Source organism: Trifolium pratense, linkage group LG5 (assembly GCF_020283565.1).
Source record: "Trifolium pratense cultivar HEN17-A07 linkage group LG5, ARS_RC_1.1, whole genome shotgun sequence".
NCBI classification, from domain to species: Eukaryota; Viridiplantae; Streptophyta; class Magnoliopsida; order Fabales; family Fabaceae; genus Trifolium; species Trifolium pratense.
In genome coordinates, this window is record NC_060063.1 from 14,868,675 (window position 1) to 14,887,424 (window position 18,750).

The 18,750-nt window shown below is 33.2% G+C and overlaps 1 protein-coding gene across 1 annotated transcript; it reads right to left on the reverse strand.

Moving 5' to 3' along the window:
• Window positions 1-3,078: 3,078 nt before the first annotated feature.
• Window positions 3,079-6,442, reverse strand: LOC123884704 (growth-regulating factor 1-like). The gene is made up of 4 exons (XM_045933867.1): window positions 6,028-6,442; window positions 4,967-5,420; window positions 3,992-4,386; window positions 3,079-3,374 (listed from the first exon to the last, which is right to left on the reverse strand). Exons 1-4 carry the CDS (start codon window positions 6,218-6,220, stop codon window positions 3,367-3,369), a joined length of 1,050 nt encoding a protein of 349 aa, XP_045789823.1. The 5' UTR covers window positions 6,221-6,442; the 3' UTR covers window positions 3,079-3,366.
• Between the last annotated feature and the right edge of the window lie 12,308 nt (window positions 6,443-18,750).

Here is an 18,750-nt window from a genome sequence, read left to right on the forward strand (position 1 = left end):
AAAAAATCCAAGATCTAACACATTTAGATCTGGAGAGTTTGGTTGTTGGCGCATTAGACGAATGTCAAATCCGTCTTGTGAGGCTACTCGACAAAATTCTTCATCATTACAGTCAATGTGTGCCCTCGCATTGTCTTGTTGAATAAATATTGGTTGACTTATATCTTCTCTTGGCCATTTCTCTTTGATGGCCTATAAGACTTTCTTAAGCAAATATGTCCTTATGACATTCTTATTAATTGATTGTATTGGTTTGGTCTCAAGTGTACCTGCGGGTCTATTTACACTAGACCTTCTAGTTAGCTCTTGCGTGACTAAAGGAAATAAACCAATTTTCCCATCGAATAAGACATTTCCTTGTGCACCAAACCTTGGTCCAGCCATGGCTGCTAAAAACATGATTTTTGGTATGAAATTCTTACTCTTACAAGTAAAAGTTCTTATCAAATCTCTGCATATCCAATAGTGTTCTCTTCATAAGTTTTGATATGTATGTCCTCTCATAGTCTGAATAGTTTTGAGTGTTGAGAGTAAAAAGAAATGAGAAATATGGATTGCGACCTTTAACGAACCAAAATCAATCATTCTAGTTTTGGTGTAGTGGTAATGATGAGCATGAAACTAATGAACATAGGTTACAGTAACAAATGTTGATAGTGAAAATATGTTTTTCTTACTTTTGATGTTATTGGCAATCTGTGAAAGAACAACAAAATAAATTAAATAGAAGAAATGATACCTTCATGTTCTGATCCAATTTCTGCAAATCCAGCATTGTTCTCTTCTTAATTTTATTCATGTTCTGATCCAATCTCTGCATATCCAACATTGTTCTCTTCATAATTTTCTTCTGATCTAATCTCTGCATATCCAGCACTGTTCTTTTCATAATTTTTTTCATGTTTTGATCCAATCTCGGCATATCCAGCATTGTTCTTTTCATAATTTTCTTCATATGGTTCAATTTCTTCATCTGGTTCATTTTCTTCATTTGGACTGATGTAGAGATCAATATCTTCTACTACTACATTGATATTTAAATCTGGTAGATGATTCATTTCAATTACATTTTGTTGCTTGACATATCCATTATCAACTTCTACTAAATTGATGTTTAAATCTGGTATAGGATGCACTTCAATTGCATTTTGTTGTTGGACATCTGCATTATAAATTTCTGAGCTCGTATTGGTATATGGTTTATTTAGTTCAAGATCCTAAATTTATAGGAAGAAGAACTAGCCACAAAATGTAAAATATTTGGAGGGATTTTACGAAAAAATTGGAGGGAAGCTTGAAATATTTACATTAACAAATTGGGCGGATTTTCTGAAAACAAATGAAGAATATGTTGAGTTGTGGGTGATGTTTTGGCGAGATGAAGAAGTTATGGGAATTCTCACGTAACCAACAATGAGAGAGAAATGAGAAGTTATTATAATGATGGCTGAATAGTATTTTATTTTTACAAAGCTTTAAATGTTATGTGAATGGTAAAAGATGAAAAAACATATAATTTTTTACAAGATTCACAAAAGTTAGAAATTCCTTAATATGCGTAAAAATGTCAAAGTGACTTACATTTTGGTACGGAGGGAGTAACTTCTTCTCTCAAACAAAAAATAACTTCTATACTTTTTTGTTTTCATCAAACCATTCACATTTTTAACACGTTTTTATTTTCATAAAATCGGATCACACCGATGGATATGAAACATACTCGTCTTGCCACTAGTACAAGAAACATTGTCGATATATGATATTTCTAAAAATAGCAAATCAAGACTCTTCTCGTCTTTAAGTCTTATACAAATGACATTATTGACGTCAATTCAATACGAGTTACATCTTTATTATTTGTAGTTTTAATCAAATTAGTATTAATCAAGTCATTATTCAATCATAAGAACGAAGATAGCCATTATTAATTTATAGTTTCAAACAACAACGTATATCATAGATAAATTTTTTAATATTTTTTAAATATTGATCCACAATTAACCACCGAAAGAAGTGCTCCATATTAGAATTTTTTAATTTTAATCCACACCAATTTTTTCTCTCATATTGGTCATGTTATTGTAATCTTAGTCATTCATTCAATTTTTTCTCTCTTCTTAAATGCTTTTATGCTCTTTGTGATTTATCAATCATTAGATTATGAAAAGGAGAGAAAACATGAGATAAAATGGGAGAGGATCCAAATCTAGAATTTTCCTAGTATAAAAAGTGTCAATACTATGTACCAAAAAAAAAAAAAGTGTCAATACTAAAATTAAAGAGATAGTAGTATGCTAGAGGTCTTGGGTTCGATCCTCAGTTCCATTATAATCCAAAAACAAAATAAAACAAAAACTTGAAGAGGATCTTTATTCAAAATGAGTTGGGTACCATGTACTGATTGTAGATAATAAATTTTACTAATTCAATAAACGAGTATTTGTCATATTATCCGAAACATAATACTCCTTCCGTGACAAAATATAAGCGAAATTCATTTTTTAAAATTCATTGCATAATTGATGTATTTGGTTTATATTATAGATTAGATACACCAAGTATACAATAAACCTAAAAAATGAATTTTGCTTATGTTTTGTCATTGGGGGAGTATAATGCACATCATTATGCCAACTGTTCTGGACTGGACCAATGCCCACAATGCTATCAGCTCATTTACGTCCTGAGCCCAAGATAGCTCACCTTCGTCCCAAGCCTATTACTGTCTTATGGCACACTATTCTTAGCGGATAAATGACCCATATCATGAAAGACATATTCTTTATTTCACTCATAGTGTGAGTCTCTGAGACCCTCAAGACGGTTATTCTCAATATCTCTTATATATGCGTATTGGACTCATCATCAAGGTACATGTTCCTAATGAATATGTACTACTTGGTTATATATGTAATCAACTTGTTTCCCTTTGTTTTAACTTTAATGACAATGAGTGGAGATTAAGAAGAGCTGATTAGGGAAATACACCTAAGTGAATGGATGGTCCTAAAGTGACAAACTAGCAAATCCTAGGGCCATGATGGTCCCAATTTTATATTTCCAAGGAAAAAAAAAACATTAAAACGAAAACAAGAAAACATATGCTAGTGAATATTAGTCCAACCATCAAAATGATTATGTTTTGTCAGAGTGTTTCATACTATTTTTGGAAGTAAGAACATGATAAAGAAACTATATTAACCCATAACACTAGACATTGTCATTATATATCTTCTCATAGACACACAATTCCATTGCAACTCCTTTGTGAAGAAAGGAAATTTCTTAGCTTTTTAAACCCCACCTTGTAGATACATTATTGTCCTTTGATTCAGGTACATGAAGACACATTATTGAAAACTTTGCTCAACCATCTACAAAACAATATCAAGGTTATAGACAACTAATCAAATTTAGACAAAACAACTTCAAACTTTGCTCAACCATCTACAAAACAACTTTATAATCCCTTTGCACCAAATTATAAGTCGTTTTGAGAAGAAAATGAAGCATTTAATATTTTTTTTCCTATTATACCCTTAATTATTTATTACTTTCTCTTCTTTCAATTCTTCAATTATTTATCCCTTTACAATACCATTAAAGAAAGACAATTTTGTAAGCCAGAAACTCCTACTTTCTATTTTTCATACAACATTAGTTACATTTCTTAATTGTGTAATATAGTCAAAAACAACTTATAATTTGGTACAAAGGGAGTAGATAGTTAATGTAGGTCAAATAAATTGTTATTTTCGTTCGGTTGATCAAAACTTGTTAACCAACAAATAACTTTAGTAACCACAATTTTCAGGTGTCAAATCTATATGTAGTTTAACAAAAGAAAATGGTTAACCACGTTCAAATTCCCGAAGAAAGTGCGATAACAAGAATCACAATGTAAGTGCAACATGATTTAAAATCGTAGACAAAACTATCGAAGAAATTGAAATAAATGGATATGAATCTCTATGGAAGTTCAATTACTTACCATGGTGATTTCTCGAAGTGAAAGTTGGAAAATCATGAGCAGAAGATGGAATAGAAATTGAGAGTTGAGTAGTGGATGATTTATCATCCAAATCAAGCCATTGATCTCTCTCTTTGTGTGGCCATTCGTCAAAGAAGCGATGAACGGTTTTCTGAGGTTCATCTTGCTCTTGCTGTTTTGAGTGTCCATTTAGACTCTGAAGTTGCAAAAAGGAAGAGTAATCATTGGACAAAGATGAAAAGCTTCTCTGTCTCAAAGATGAAGAAGATGAGGAAGAACTCATAGTGAGTGGTGTTAGTTGCCAAGGATCATGTTTCATAGTAGTGCTACCAGAAGGTTCTTTGAAGAATGCATATTCATCTACCTCTTCTTTCTGTCCATATACATACCTGTTCCTTTTTTATCAAATGATAAAGTAAACCAAAGAGAATCATCAAAAGACACGTCCAAGAAACAAACTAACAAAAGACACATTCTATGTTACTTAGTGACTATAATAACACGAAATCGACCTACATATACAAAAACCAAAATGACTATTTAGTCCAAAAAATAACTTTGGCTAAATTGCATTTATGGCCCCTTAACTTTTACAAATTTGTAATTTTAGTCCCCTAACTTTTACAATAGAATTTTTGGCACCCTAACTTTAGTCCCTTATGCAAAAGGTTGACCCCCACCGATTTTCACCAAGTTTACAGATGTGACATATCACTAGACATATACTCCCTCCAGACACAAATATAAGCAAAAAAATATTTTTTAAATTCATTGAATAACAGATGTATGTATTTTTGTTTATATTTGTGTCCGGAGAAAATTTGCATTGACTTGGTCAAAATTAGTGGGGACCAACACCAACCTTTAAAAAATGGGCTAATGTTAAGGGGCAAAATCGCAAGTTTGTGAAAATTAATATAACCTGATTCAAAGTTCAAACACTATCTATAATCAAAGCATAGTTTTAAGAAGAACCTGTAATCTGTAATATTCTGAGAGCAAGAAATGGTGTCAAGAAACAAGGGAGCACTATTGTCTTCAAAAGACAAACCAATACCAGATGTTGACAATGACCTTGATGTTGTTATATGGGGATACATAAAGGAATTTTGAGGGTAGTTTTGGTGAAGATTTTGTGTATCAAAGGACAAAGAAGAATTAGTTATTGATACAGGGGTATTTTTGGTAATTGATGAGATTCCAAATATTGAAGCATTATTATTAGTATTACTATTTGTTGGTGTTGTTTTTGAAATTTCCACAGGCTTTCTTGAACGGTTTTTTCCTCTATGCATGTGTCTTTCACAGTATTTAGAATCTGGATATGCTTCTTTTGAACATCTCCATTTTTTTCCATCTGTTCTTCTGCATCTACCTGGTTCAGGATCTATTTTTCTTCCTAAACCCATTTGCAGATAGTTCCATCCATCTGAAATTACCAAAATAACCCTTTTGGTTAAAGAATATCATATTGTGACACTCAGAAGAATTTCAATAGAGAAATGAATAGATGATAAAAATAGGAAAGCATAGACAAAGATTTCAATACATTCATAATCAATCTTTATGTATATATCTTTATCGTACTTAATATAAGAAAAAATTTACTTATCAGATTGATTGAATAATTAATATATTTAATTTATATAAATTATTATCTTATATTAAAGACTAGAAGAAATAATCATATCGACTATTGATTTGTTCTTGATGTGTACCATCAGTTATAAGAGTTTGATCTTGCAATTTCAGGGATGAAATTTAAATTATCTTTGTTCTCTAATTATTTTCTAAACTATATAAATCAATAGTTGCTACAAATAATTTTATTTATAATCAAATTTAAATTGTTCATTTAAGAGTTTAATTTTCTTTAAAATTAAAAATTATATATTATTAATTAAAATGACACTAAATACCATTTTATAATTATTTTCCTAGAGATATAAACTATGTCTCATAAGACTAAGAAATCAAACTCTTAACACTAAAGTGATGAATAAAGACTAGTTAAGAGAGAGAGAATAAGAACTTACAGTTTTGTTGTGGCTGGTTAAGCAAAAGTCTTGAAGAGAGAGGACTATCCAAGTAGCTTTTTCTGATGGTGAAAAGAAGATCAGGTGGAATAGAGATACCAGAAGCCATGTACTTGTAAATAAGAGCTTGATGTTCAAGTTCTTGCCATTGTGATGGAGTAAAAGGGTACTTGTTCTTGTTCATGATATTCATTATTATCAAGCAAGCAAGAAGAAGAAGAAGAGGAATAAGTTATAAGTTATGATGAAATGAAACACAAGTTGTTGAGAGATGTAATGATATAATAGGATAGGTGTTGTGGGAGTAATAGTACTTGTACTAGAATAAGTAGGTATATTTATTTATTTAGAAAATAAATTAAAAAGGGCAAGAGTGTGTGATTTATTATTATGAGATGGGTCATGAAATTGGAAAACATTACATATAGACTGGGTTATGATATCCCGCCAAATACTAATAAGTGAGTAAAGCTTGTTAAAAACAAAAAGGATATAACTAGAAGTGTCAAAATGGGCTAGCCCGAATGGGCCGGCTCGCTAAGCCCGATTTTTTTTCCGGGCTCAAGCCGTGAAAATCCTAACCCGAATTATTTTCGGACTTTTTAACCCGGCCCGATAAAGCCCGATTAAAATTTGGGCTAGTCCGAATGGGCCATGGGCGGCCCGCAAGCCCGAAAAAATTATAATTAAAAATAAATATTAATAATTTGTTTTGGATGATTTGAACTTAGTTTGTAATATAAATTATAAAACACCGTCGGCTACTTAAGTAGCGGATGAATAAAAATAGGGCACCAAAGAAACTCGTAGGTAGCGGATGAGTAAAAATAGGACGCGAAAGAAACTCGTACGTAGCGGATGAATAAAAATAGGGCGCCCGAGAAACTCATACGCAGCGGATGAATAAAAATAGGGCGCGCAAGAAAGTCGTAGGTAGCGGATGAGTAAAAATATGACACGCGAGAAACTCGTAAGTAGCGGATGCATAAAAATAGAGCGCGAGAAACTCGTAGGTAGCGGATGAGTAAAAATAGGGCGCGTAGATAGCGGATGTGTAAAAATACGGCACGCGAGAATTATTATATATATATATAATATAAGTAGCGGATGAGTAAAAATAGGACGTGCGAGAATTATTAATCCTATTTATAATGTTGAGTTTGAGCACTAGAAGTAAAAAATAAATAAAAAATAAAAAACCAGGCCGGCCCGACAACCAGTATCGGGCCGGACTCTGCCACTAATTTTGGTAGCCCGTTTTTTATCCGGGCTTTTTAGCCCGTCCCGACGAAGCCCGAAGCCCGACCGGGCCGGCCCGAAATCGTCTGGGCCACCCGTTTTGACAGCTCTAGATATAACCATCATCAGATGAGTGCCGATAGAGTAGAAGATTAGAAAATTTAATTTTAAAATATATTTACAACAAATATATTTATGGGAGGAATATTTGATGCAAAGAAAGATTTGGTAAAAATATATATTTTGCATCTAGAAGATTTCTTGGAGCTGAAATAGTGTGAAAAGCCCACGAGGCTCTACTATATAAAGGGTGCTACTAAACCCTGTTTTAGTGACTGAAACTAAAATCAAAACATAATATCAAAGATGTAGTCTTTTAGGGTTTCGTGTCTTGTATTGTAGTCACTCGGGTTGTGAGATGGTCATTGTGTTCTCACTCAGAAACCTGTAGGTAATTAGTTGAGTATTCTACTTGGAGGAAGCTTGTAAGCAGCTCCAAATTGTTAACTTAGTCAAGGGTGTTGGCTAGGTATTTGTCATGGAAGTGTGTGTTCTTGTGTATTTAGAATTATTCTGTTGATCCAATCAATGTCTGTGATTCATGAGGGAGTTGAGGAGAGCCTCATACCTTGGTGGTGAGTCTTAGGTAGAAAGTATAGCACGTATAGTGATTAAGTGAGAAGATCGTAAACGAGGAGTTTGTTGTGTGTTCTTCGAATTGATACGATTTAGTGGACTTTATCACTGACTTGGTATGCCCCCAAGGTAGGCTGTTATGCTGAACTGAGTTAACAATTCTGGTGTGTTGTTTATGCTTTTCAGTATCTGTTTTTAATGTTTTATGCCTTCATTTATTCTGTTAAGACAAGTGTTACGACAAGTGTCTCAACATCGTGGACAACTCTTGTCTTCTGCTATTAGGCATGGCAATGAGGCGGGGCGGGGACGAGTTTTGCCCTCCCCAAACCCAAACCCATAAAGTTCGGGTTTCCCCAAACCCATCTCAAATTCGAGCGAGGATAAAAATGATAACCCTAAACCCATACCCAACGGGGATCGGGTATCCCCATCGAGTTTCGGATATCCCCATTACACCTCTTTCCACATAAATTTAAATTATATTTTAGTATTTTTTTATTAAAAAAAAAGTTAAATGTTCAAAATTATTTTCTCTCAACAATATTTTTTAAATAAAGAAAAAAAAAACAGAGAAAATGGTTTGTTTAATACTCAAATTAAAATAAAAAATAAATATATGAACGTAATTTAAGAGATTGTTTAAACGTTTCTAATTTAAAAGAGATGAAATCTAATTTTTAGTATAAGCGGGGCGAGTTCGGGGTGGGTATCAATGTACCCATTACCCGCCCCAAACCCATCTTTTGAAATCGGGGAAAACCCAAACCCAAAGCCAGTCAACTCGAGTTTTCCCCGTCAAAACGGGTATGATTTGGGTGAGTACTCGCAGGTATAAGTTTTATTGTCATGCCTATTTGCTATACCAGAATTTCAATATAAAACTGGATCGATGTGGTTTTCAAATATTTCATCTATTAAACTAATCTTTTAAGTTAAACTCTCATTATACGCTTAAGTTCTACTAAATTATTACTTTAACAAATCTTTAACTTTGATTTTCCAAATTTTTTTTAAAAATTTTATAACATATTTAAACGATATATATTAAGGACACTTATTATTAGTGTGACTTATTTATTTTTATTTATTGAGGAAGTGGAACATTAGGTTACAGAATCTTGTTCTGTAGATTAGATGGATAAAATAAAACTAATGGTTCTGTTGTTGTTACTCACTGCTACTTTTGCAGCAGCTAACCTGTCTCACTGCCACCTCTTGTCTCTCTGACATCTCTACGGAAATGCATAAACTATTATCCCAAAATATAAGTAAAAGTTAGTCAATAAAAATATCTTTAACTAGATACATCAACTTTTTTTGACTCATTTTTACTTATATTTTGGGACGGAAGGTGTAAAGGCCAAATAGGTGTAGCATAGTGATATGATATGCATGCTCTTATAATATAAGCCGTATTTTTTAGTCTATGATAATTAAGTTAACTGATTGAATTTGTAGTGTTTGGTAAAATTAGTGATTGAATTAGTTTATAAGTATGAAATGACATAAAAATGATATGTGTAATTATTATTTTTTTTAAGTGAGACGGCAGGGTAAAATTGGAAAAAAAATAAGCTAAAAACTCATACGCTACTTGAAATAGTTCTGTTTGGTAACGATTTTACAAAAACAGCTTATAACTTATTTTTCAAACATTATTTCAAGTAGTTTATGATCTTATAGCTTATCATGTTTTGTTCCAATATTACCTCTATCATCTTATTTGAAAAAATTAAATACTCCCTCTGTCCCATTTTGTAAGACCCACTTTGACTAAATGCACAATTCATATGTTTTGTTTTGACCGTATTTTTCTAAGAGTATATAAATGTAAATATTATCATATAAGATCTTGTTTGATTTGTTTTTATGAACATTTTTAAATATTATATTTTTATAATTTTTACTAATAGACAATTAAAGATATTCGTAATCAAAATCATGTATTGACATACGTGCAGTGATCAATGAATTCTTATATTTTGGGACGGAGGGAATATTAATTAAACATATATTTTTTTTATGTCATTTCATACTCAACCGCTAATTTTACCAAACACTACAAATTCAATCAACTAGTTTATTCCCAATAAGTTAAAAGTTTATAAGTTATCTGCTATATATAAGTTCATCCGATATAACCTAACTTATCAGCTATCCGCTATTTTATGTCAAATAGAGTCAGCTAGTAAAACAAGTTATATGTTCTTTTTAAAAAACATTTATCAAACAGGGCGTTGGTCACATGAGCTTATAAGCTATAAGCTCAAAATTTGACATTACCAAATAGAGTCATAGTGGGGCATGATATATAGTAGGGGAGAATGAATCTCTCAACTTTTTTCCCTCAATTTTTCTCATTTTTCACATCTCATTCATCAATCAACTTTTTTCCATTTCATATAAATTTAAATATTATTTTATATTTATAATCTAATGATCTATTGCCCACATTATTATTTCCTCAATTTTTTTTCCTTCCACTTTTAGAGAATTCTTTCTCATAGTAGGGCATCTGAATTTGTTGCAGTAGAAAAAGTTCGCAGTTTTGCTAATAAGTGTTCTTAAATATTAGTTAACCATACAACAGTTTTTAATAATAATATGTTGGTTGGGGTTAATATTCCTGATTCTTGGTTAGTCGAGGCTGCGCCGACTCTGTGTTGTAAAGTGGGAAAGATTTCTTTCCTTTATCTGGGTCTTCCTATTGGGGGCGATTCGAGGCATCTAGCTTTTTGGGAACCGGTGTTGGCTCGTTTAAAGAATAGGTTATCTGAATGGAAGAGTCGTTTTCTTTCTTTTGGTAGTCGTCTGATTTTACTTAAGCCTGTCTTGACCACTCTACCTGTCTATGCTCTATCTTTCTTCAAAGTTCCCTCAGGTATCATTAGGGAGATGGTGGGAGGAGGGGGTCTTTGTGGTGGCGTGAGATAGCGAGCATTAGGGAGGTTGGTGGTGAGTTAGGGGGTAGTTGGTTCGAGGATCATATTGTCAGGAGGGTGAGGGATGAAGCTGATACTTTTTTCTGGACTGATCCTTGGTTGGATGGGATACCTTTGTGTGAGCGGTTTGGGCGATTATTTGTTTTGGCAGAGACCAAATCGTGCACAGTGGCTGAGATGTTTGAGCTAGGGTGGTGGTCAGACGGGGGGGGGGGGGGGGGGGGCTGGGTATGGCGGAGGCAGTTGAGGGCGTGGGGGGAGGAGATGTTGGGGGAGAGCTAGTTTTTACTCTCAAACATTTCTTTACAGGCACAGTCTTCAGATAGGTGGTAGTGGCAGCCAGACCCCGATTCAGGCTACACTGTTCGAGGCGCTTATCAATTCCTGAATACTCTTGATTCAGTTTCTCTGGATGACATAGAGCATCTCATTTGGCATCCTCAGGTTCCCTTGAAGTCTCTGTTTTTGCATGTCGTTTACTTCGTGACAGGTTGCCCACTAAATCCAACCTAGTCACTCGGGGCATTTTATCTCATGCAGCTCACACTTGCATATCTGGTTGTGGGGAGGCAGAGTCGACTCGTCACTTATTCATATCTTGCAGTACTTTTGGTTCTCTTTGGGATTTAGTTCACACTTGGATTGGTACTTCAGTGACAGGGTCCACTTATATCCGAGATCACTTTGTTCAGTTTACCCACTCAACTGGTGGATCTAGAGCACGACGGTCTTTTTTACAGCTTATTTGACTTGCTAGTGCTTGGGTGGTGTGGACGGAAAGAAATCACAGGTTGTTTAGAGGCTCATCTAGTACTATTCATCAGTTGTTGGACAAGATCAAGCTTTTTTTCTATCGGTAGTTGAAGACGACGAGTGTTTCTTTAGTCTCTAACTACCATAGTTGGTGGTCTAGTCATTAATTACCTTGTTTGGGCCTTGTATGATCGTTTTGTATTTTTTTTCTGTGATTTTGTTTAAACTCTGGTAATTTTTCTTGGCACACCTTGTGCTGAGGAGATTTTTTATTTTTAGGGTAAATAGGGTTTTACCCCCCTGCAAAATAAGTCAATTTTGCATTACCCCCTGCAAAAAAAACTTGGGATTACCCCCCTGCAATATGAAGATTCTCTCTTTTTACCCCCTGCTTGACAACTTGGCATAGAATCTTTATTTTTTATGAGGTGGCATGCATATGTGGCATTTATTTCATTTTTATCTTTTTAATTTGCACATGTCATTTTTATTATTAAATAAATTGGTGACAAATATTTAAAAAATTCCACTTAATTAGTTTTTAAAAAAATAAAAAATATTGTGTCAAAAAAAAATTATTAAAAATAAAATATGTTAATTCAAAAAGATATGGTAATCCATTGTTTCTAACGCAAAAAAAAAAAAAAAAAAAAAAAAAACTCACAATCTTTTCCTGTAACATAACACAAATCTTTCTCCTTCTCATTCTTCTTCTCAAAACCCAAAATTATTTTTTCTCTAACACAAACTCAGAATCCCAGAATCCTTTTTATCTAAAATAAAACCTAGAAATTCGCCGAATCACTCCGCCGAATTCTATGCCAAGTTGTCAAGCAGGGGGTAAAAAGAGAGAATCTTCATATTGCAGGGGGGGTAATCCCAAGTTTTTTTTTTGCAGTGGGGTAATGCAAAATTGGCTTATTTTGCAGGGGGTAAAACCCTATTTACCCTTATTTTTATATATCATTTTGGCTTGTTCAAATTTTTTTTATTTTAATAATAGAAATGATAATTTTTTAAGTCAAAACTTATATATTTATTTTCATAGTAAATATCCTAAAAACACACTTTAATTTTTTTAATAATTGTAATATATTTAAAGATAATAGAAATCTATGAAGTATGAACACTTTTCAAATTAAACGTGTCCCAATATTGAATAAATGTCGGTAACATCAACATAACACCAACACTTATGATTCCACAGAATTATATTATTTTTTAATTATTACTAATATCAATGTATCAATATTTGAAGCATATCATGTATCCGTACTTCATATTAACCTTAACAATAATATTATGAAAGTATTTAAGAGTTGGTGAGTTTCTGAATAAATCTGAATGCTTCAAACAAAGGCAGTGTGTGTCTGAGTGAGAAGATTTGTAGGAGTACGGTTGAAGCTTTTACTGCAGCTAGCTCTAGCTACTGAAATCTTTTACTTTTTTGCTGTTACTTTACCTCAGAACCACCCACCTCCTCCCACTTATACTTTGACCTATTTTATTTGATGAATGATGCAGTGCTGTGCAGGTGCAGGTGCAGCAGCCAGGCCTGACTTTCTGACATTCTGAAATTTCCTTTTTTATTTTTATTGTTTTTTTAAGCTTGTTGTCATTGATGGACTTGTCCTAATTGTTTTGGATTTTTACATATTTGGTTATAATTGATGACCGATGACTAATTGATGACCATGACATGAGGCTCCGTTTGGTTGAGTTGGATTCAAAGTTCATCCATTAAAATTCGTAATTTTCTTTCTTATTTCTTTCCGCTCAATCAAACGGATCATGAGTTTATAGTTAATTAAATTAATGGTTAGTTGCTGATAAATGCAAATGACATAAAAAAATATGGGTTAAAAATACTCATCGAAACAAATCAAACAAGATCTTATATGATAATATTTACATTTATATATTTTTTAAAAATACGGTCAAAACAACACATATGAATAGTATATTTAGTCAAACGAGGTCTTATAAAATGGGACGGAGGGAGTATTTTTTTATTTTTTTTTTGTTTATAACCCTCTGGTTCTTAGTGGAAAGGAACCCTAGTAGTCCAGAGTTCGGCCGCAAGGTAAGTAAAGTCTGACCAAGAAATTGTTCCACCCAGGAATCGAACCCGAGTTATAAAGGCATATATTCCCTCCGGTCTTTATTATAAGAAAATATTTACTTTTTAGATTCATAGAATGTTGGATGTATCTTGTCAATAATATAGACCAAATACATCTAACATTCTATGAATCTAAAAAGTAGATTTTTTCTTATAATAAGGACCGAAGGGAGTATTAAGCTACATAAAAGTAGATCTTTAATATTTAATCATACAAAATATTCAATGTTTAGAAAGTTGAATGCACAAGTTTCAATAAAAGTTTATCATATTGTCTTCTTAACTTGTGTCCTTAATTAGGGCACATGTTAACATTCTTTTATTAATTAATAATGAAAATTATATCAAATTTATATTTAGGTAGTACTCTATATGTTCTGAGTTTAATCTCCAGCTCATTGTAAGCAAAAAAAAAATATTTAAAATAATAATTTAAATTTATTAAATTAATTTTCATATATGCTAAAACTTTATTTTAAATTAATTTTTACTTTTAATGTAATATATAAACTGACTTTATGCTTTAGTAATGCAAAATATCAAATGTAGAATAATATAAAAAAATATTTTTGGCTAAGAGGGGGTAGTTTTTGAAGTAGCAAAGTTTTACACAAAAAATTAGGGGTTTGAATTATGTACCTTTTAAAATTTTACTTAAAAGATAAAAGAGTAAATTACTTATTTGGTCCCTTAACTAATTGTTAGTTTCTGATTATCCTGAAAAATGTCAACCAAACGATTCCAGGCTATAGCCTAATTGGTAGTGATAATGGGTCGAACATGTAATTGAACTCCATGATACATGGTTCGATTCCAACGAAAAGCAAAAACTCCACTAGTGAGGTGGTGGAGAAGATCGTGATGTACAGTGTCAGGTCGCCTACTATACGTGAGGTGTGAGGTTCGAGTTGTTACAAGGATCCCTCTCATGAGATGTGACAACTGTGGCGATCTATATCTAGACACCACTCCCTCCAATTTTGTCGGCCTTGCGTTCAGTCTTTGGAACGGTCGTCTTGGTCACCTTGGTGTTTTTGTTTTAAATTCCCTTGGCAATAATAAGTTCATATATGTTGTGAACCGTTTACTTCTTCTGTTATTTGTGACTCTTGTGTTTTAGGCAAACAAGTTTAATTATTCTGTTATTATGTACTCGTTTTAGATGATTTTACAAATTTCTTGTGGAACTTTCCTATTAGTAGAAAATCTCAAGTATTTAAAACGGTCAAGTCACTTACAAAACTTATTCAAACATATGAATTTTTACAAAATGTAAAATATTTTCAATGCGACAATGGTGGTGATTATAATAATGAGCTATTTCAAAAATATTGCACTGGTCATGGCATTGTTTTTCGTTTCTCTTGTCTCCGCACATCCTCATAAAATGGGAAAATGGAACGCCAAATAAGAACTAATATGATACGCATTATGCTAGCTCATTCTTCTATTCCCACAGCGTTTTTGCATTATGATCTTCACATGAAAAATTATCTTTCAAACATTCTTCTCCATAAAACACTTCAAAATCAGTCACTCACATAACTCTTATATCACCTACACACATCTACGAGTTTTCGGTTGTCTATGTTATCTTTTATTCCCGTCTTCTAACATTCACAAGTTACAACATCGCTCTACTTCGTGTGTCTTCTTAGGTTACCCGCTGAATCATAAAGGCTATAAGTGTTTTGATTTGTCGAACAAAAAATTAATAATTTCGTGGCAAGTTATCTTTGATGAAACATAATTTTCCTTCCCAAGATACACTCTCATTCCCCTCACTCTTATAACTTCCTAAATGATGACATACACCCTTACCTTGTTCATTAGTGGCAAAATAAGATATTACCACCTATTGCACATGACCAACCATCACCAGCAACCATATTTGACCAGCCATTCTCCCTAACAAACCCATAGTCGTTATCTCATAACTCCCCAACTAAATCGCCTACTACAACCCCCTCTCCTTCACCACCGCCAATCAAACCACATCCACCTCAACCTACACGAACCATCACCACCCGCAGCATGAAATACATTGTTAAACCCCGCAAGATATTTACCTTATTTGTCTCTCAACCTAACCACATCATCTTTCCCATGCCTAGAAATCCCAAGCTAGCCTTATCTGTCCCGAATTAGAAATCCTCAATGCAATCTGAATTTGATGCTCTTATTAGAAATAAGACGTGGGATTTAGTTCCTCGTTTGTGTGATGCTAATCTTATTCGACGTATGTGGATTTTTAAACATAAGAAAAATTCTGATGGTTCCTTTGAGCATTATAAGACTCGTCTTATAGGTGATGACATGTCATAGGTTGTAGGTGTGGATTGTGAAGAGACTTTCAGCCTCGTTGTGAAACCTACTACCATTCGCACAGTACTCGCAATTGCTCTATAAAATCCCGGACCATTCATCACTTTGATGCACATAATGCATGTTTACATGGTGATCTTAATGAGACCGTCTACATGCTCAGCTATTGGATTTTTGTGACCCCAATCATCCAGATTATGTCTGTCGTTTGAAGAAGACACATTATGGTCTCAAACAAGCGCCCAAAGCATGATATACCAACGCTTTGCTAATTATGTTGCCACCATTGGTTTTCACCATAACACATCAGACCACTCCCTCTTTATATATTGATAAAGTTCTGACATGACCTACATTCTTCTATATGTAGACGACATCATATCCTTATCACCTCTACTCATATACCCTTCGAAAATCAAGCTGACTTTGCGATGAAGGATTTGGACCCTATGAGTTATTTTTTTTTGATATTGTTGTATCTCGTCATCCTAATGATATCACTTTCAATCAAAACATTTATGCCTCAGAGATCAATGACCGTGCTGGCATGGCATCCTGCAAACTGTCAGCCACTCTTGTTTCCACTAAGCAAAAACTCAGCACCACTTTCGACACACATTATGAGGATTCCTCCTTATATCGGAGTCTTGCAGGGGTTTTACAGTATCTCACCTTCACTTGACCATACATATTATATGTGGTTCAACAAGTTTGTCTTCACATGTGTGCACCTTGCACGGAACACATGCTTGCTCTCAAGTGCATTCTGCGCTATATTCAAGGTACCATACATTTTGGATTACATTTATCACCATCCCCATCACAAAGCTTATCTCCTACACTGACGTTGATTAGAGTGGATGTCCAAACACAAGACACTCCACATCAGGCTACTATGTTTTTCTAGGTGACAACCTCGTCTCTTGGTATTACAAAAGACAACCCACGCTCTCTCGTTCTCGTGTTGAAGCTGAATATAGGGGTGTTGCCAATGTTGTTTTTGAATCGTGTTGAATTTATAATTTTCTACTGGATCTCCATTTTTCTATTCTCGGACCACTTTAGTGTATTGTGACAATGTTAATATCATATATATATATATATATATATATATATATATATATATTCTATTAATCAATAAACACCATATATGACACCACATGTATTTATTTATCTCTATTTATTTCAAGAGGCCTGCTATTTTGACACGATTGTGACCAACACGTATTTGACAAAGTATCATATACAAGAGAAAATGAGAGTGTGCACGCAAACCGAGTAAGAAAGTATATTATTTAAAAAGTGAAAATGATATACCGACCGTATATTTGTTTGGTCTGTGTTTCAAATTTGTGTCTAGGAAACATTTCTCTTATTTCAAATAAAAATCAAATAACACTGTTATTAACATCAAATTTTAAATACTAGAGAAAAGAAAAATACCTAAAAAGTAACATGAATATTTTGTTATTTAAAAATCATTTCTTTATAAGAAAAATGGCAGAATGCATAATGAGTTTTCGATTCAGAAACCATTATGAATGAATTAAATTAAATTAAATTAATAAAATGTACTTTAGAAAGCACGTGCAAACTGATTGGATCTTTATATGGTCGGTTTCTTTTCCAAGCAATAGCATAGCACGACAAATAGGGTTGGGAACAGGTCAGGCCAGGCCAGGCCTTGACAGGCCTAAGCCTGGCCTACGATTTTTTTTCAGGTCTGAGCCTGGCCTGCGGCTTATTAAATGTTAATTTTTTGGCCTGGCCTGAGCCTTTTAAAAGTCTGGCCTGGCCTTGTAGCCTGTTTAAAAGCCCGTGTTACATTAAAGCTTCTATATATAGTTTTTTTAAATAGGCTAAACAGGCCTTAAAAAGTTCACATTTAAATTTTTATAATTTCTACAACATTAAGAAAAAGCTAATAATATGATTAACACAATAATTAAAAACTAATAAAATAACAAATACAATTACGAAAAATAATAATTATTATAAATAATATTTTTTTATAAGATATAAATAATAATATTATATAAATAATAATTATTATAAACAGGCCGGCCTATCAGGCTTCGTAGGCCTTTTTAGAAGCCTAAACCTGGCCTATTTATGTAAACAGGCCGTTTTCAAAGCCTAAGCCTGACATTTTTAATAACTAGGCCAGGCCAGACCAGACTTATACAGACCAGGCCGAAGACCCCTGTAGGCCGCCTGGCCTATTCCCAACCCTAACGACAAAGTGATTCGATCCTATATAACATGGGAACTCCTAAAATGGTGAAGTACCCGTACCGGGTATGTATCAGTACCAGATATTCCATGGTACTCGTATGATATGCTCCGATTTCGTACCTATTTTTATTTGGTTGATTTATGATGATGAATACGGAAAAAACATATTGATTGAAGAAATTTTTTTTAAAATATTATAATTTTTTATTATATTTCAATTATCTCTCATTTTTTATGAAAATAGTTGAGACGGTAGACAAAAAAAATGAAATCTTCAAAGAATGATGATAATAATTCACTTAAAAATAATTTTTTTAATATTTTATACTAACATATCCGTATCTTAAATTTTCTAAAAATCTCTTACCACGTACCAGTACCGGATACCGGTACCGTACCCTACCTAGGCAACATAGATTGGATCCCATATCATATGTTACCATTGCTTGCTACATACTTGTATACAAA

Excerpts from the sequence above, each read along its gene's own strand:
- LOC123884704 (XM_045933867.1), bottom strand. The coding sequence starts at position 6,220 with ATGAATATCATGAACAAGAACAAGTACCCTTTTACTCCATCACAATGG. Across the intron at positions 5,421-6,027 it reads TAACCAGCCACAACAAAACT|ATGGATGGAACTATCTGCAA; the intron begins GTAAGTTCTTAT and ends TGGTAATTTCAG. Across the intron at positions 4,387-4,966 it reads CAGAATATTACAGATTACAG|GAACAGGTATGTATATGGAC; the intron begins GTTCTTCTTAAA and ends TTGATAAAAAAG.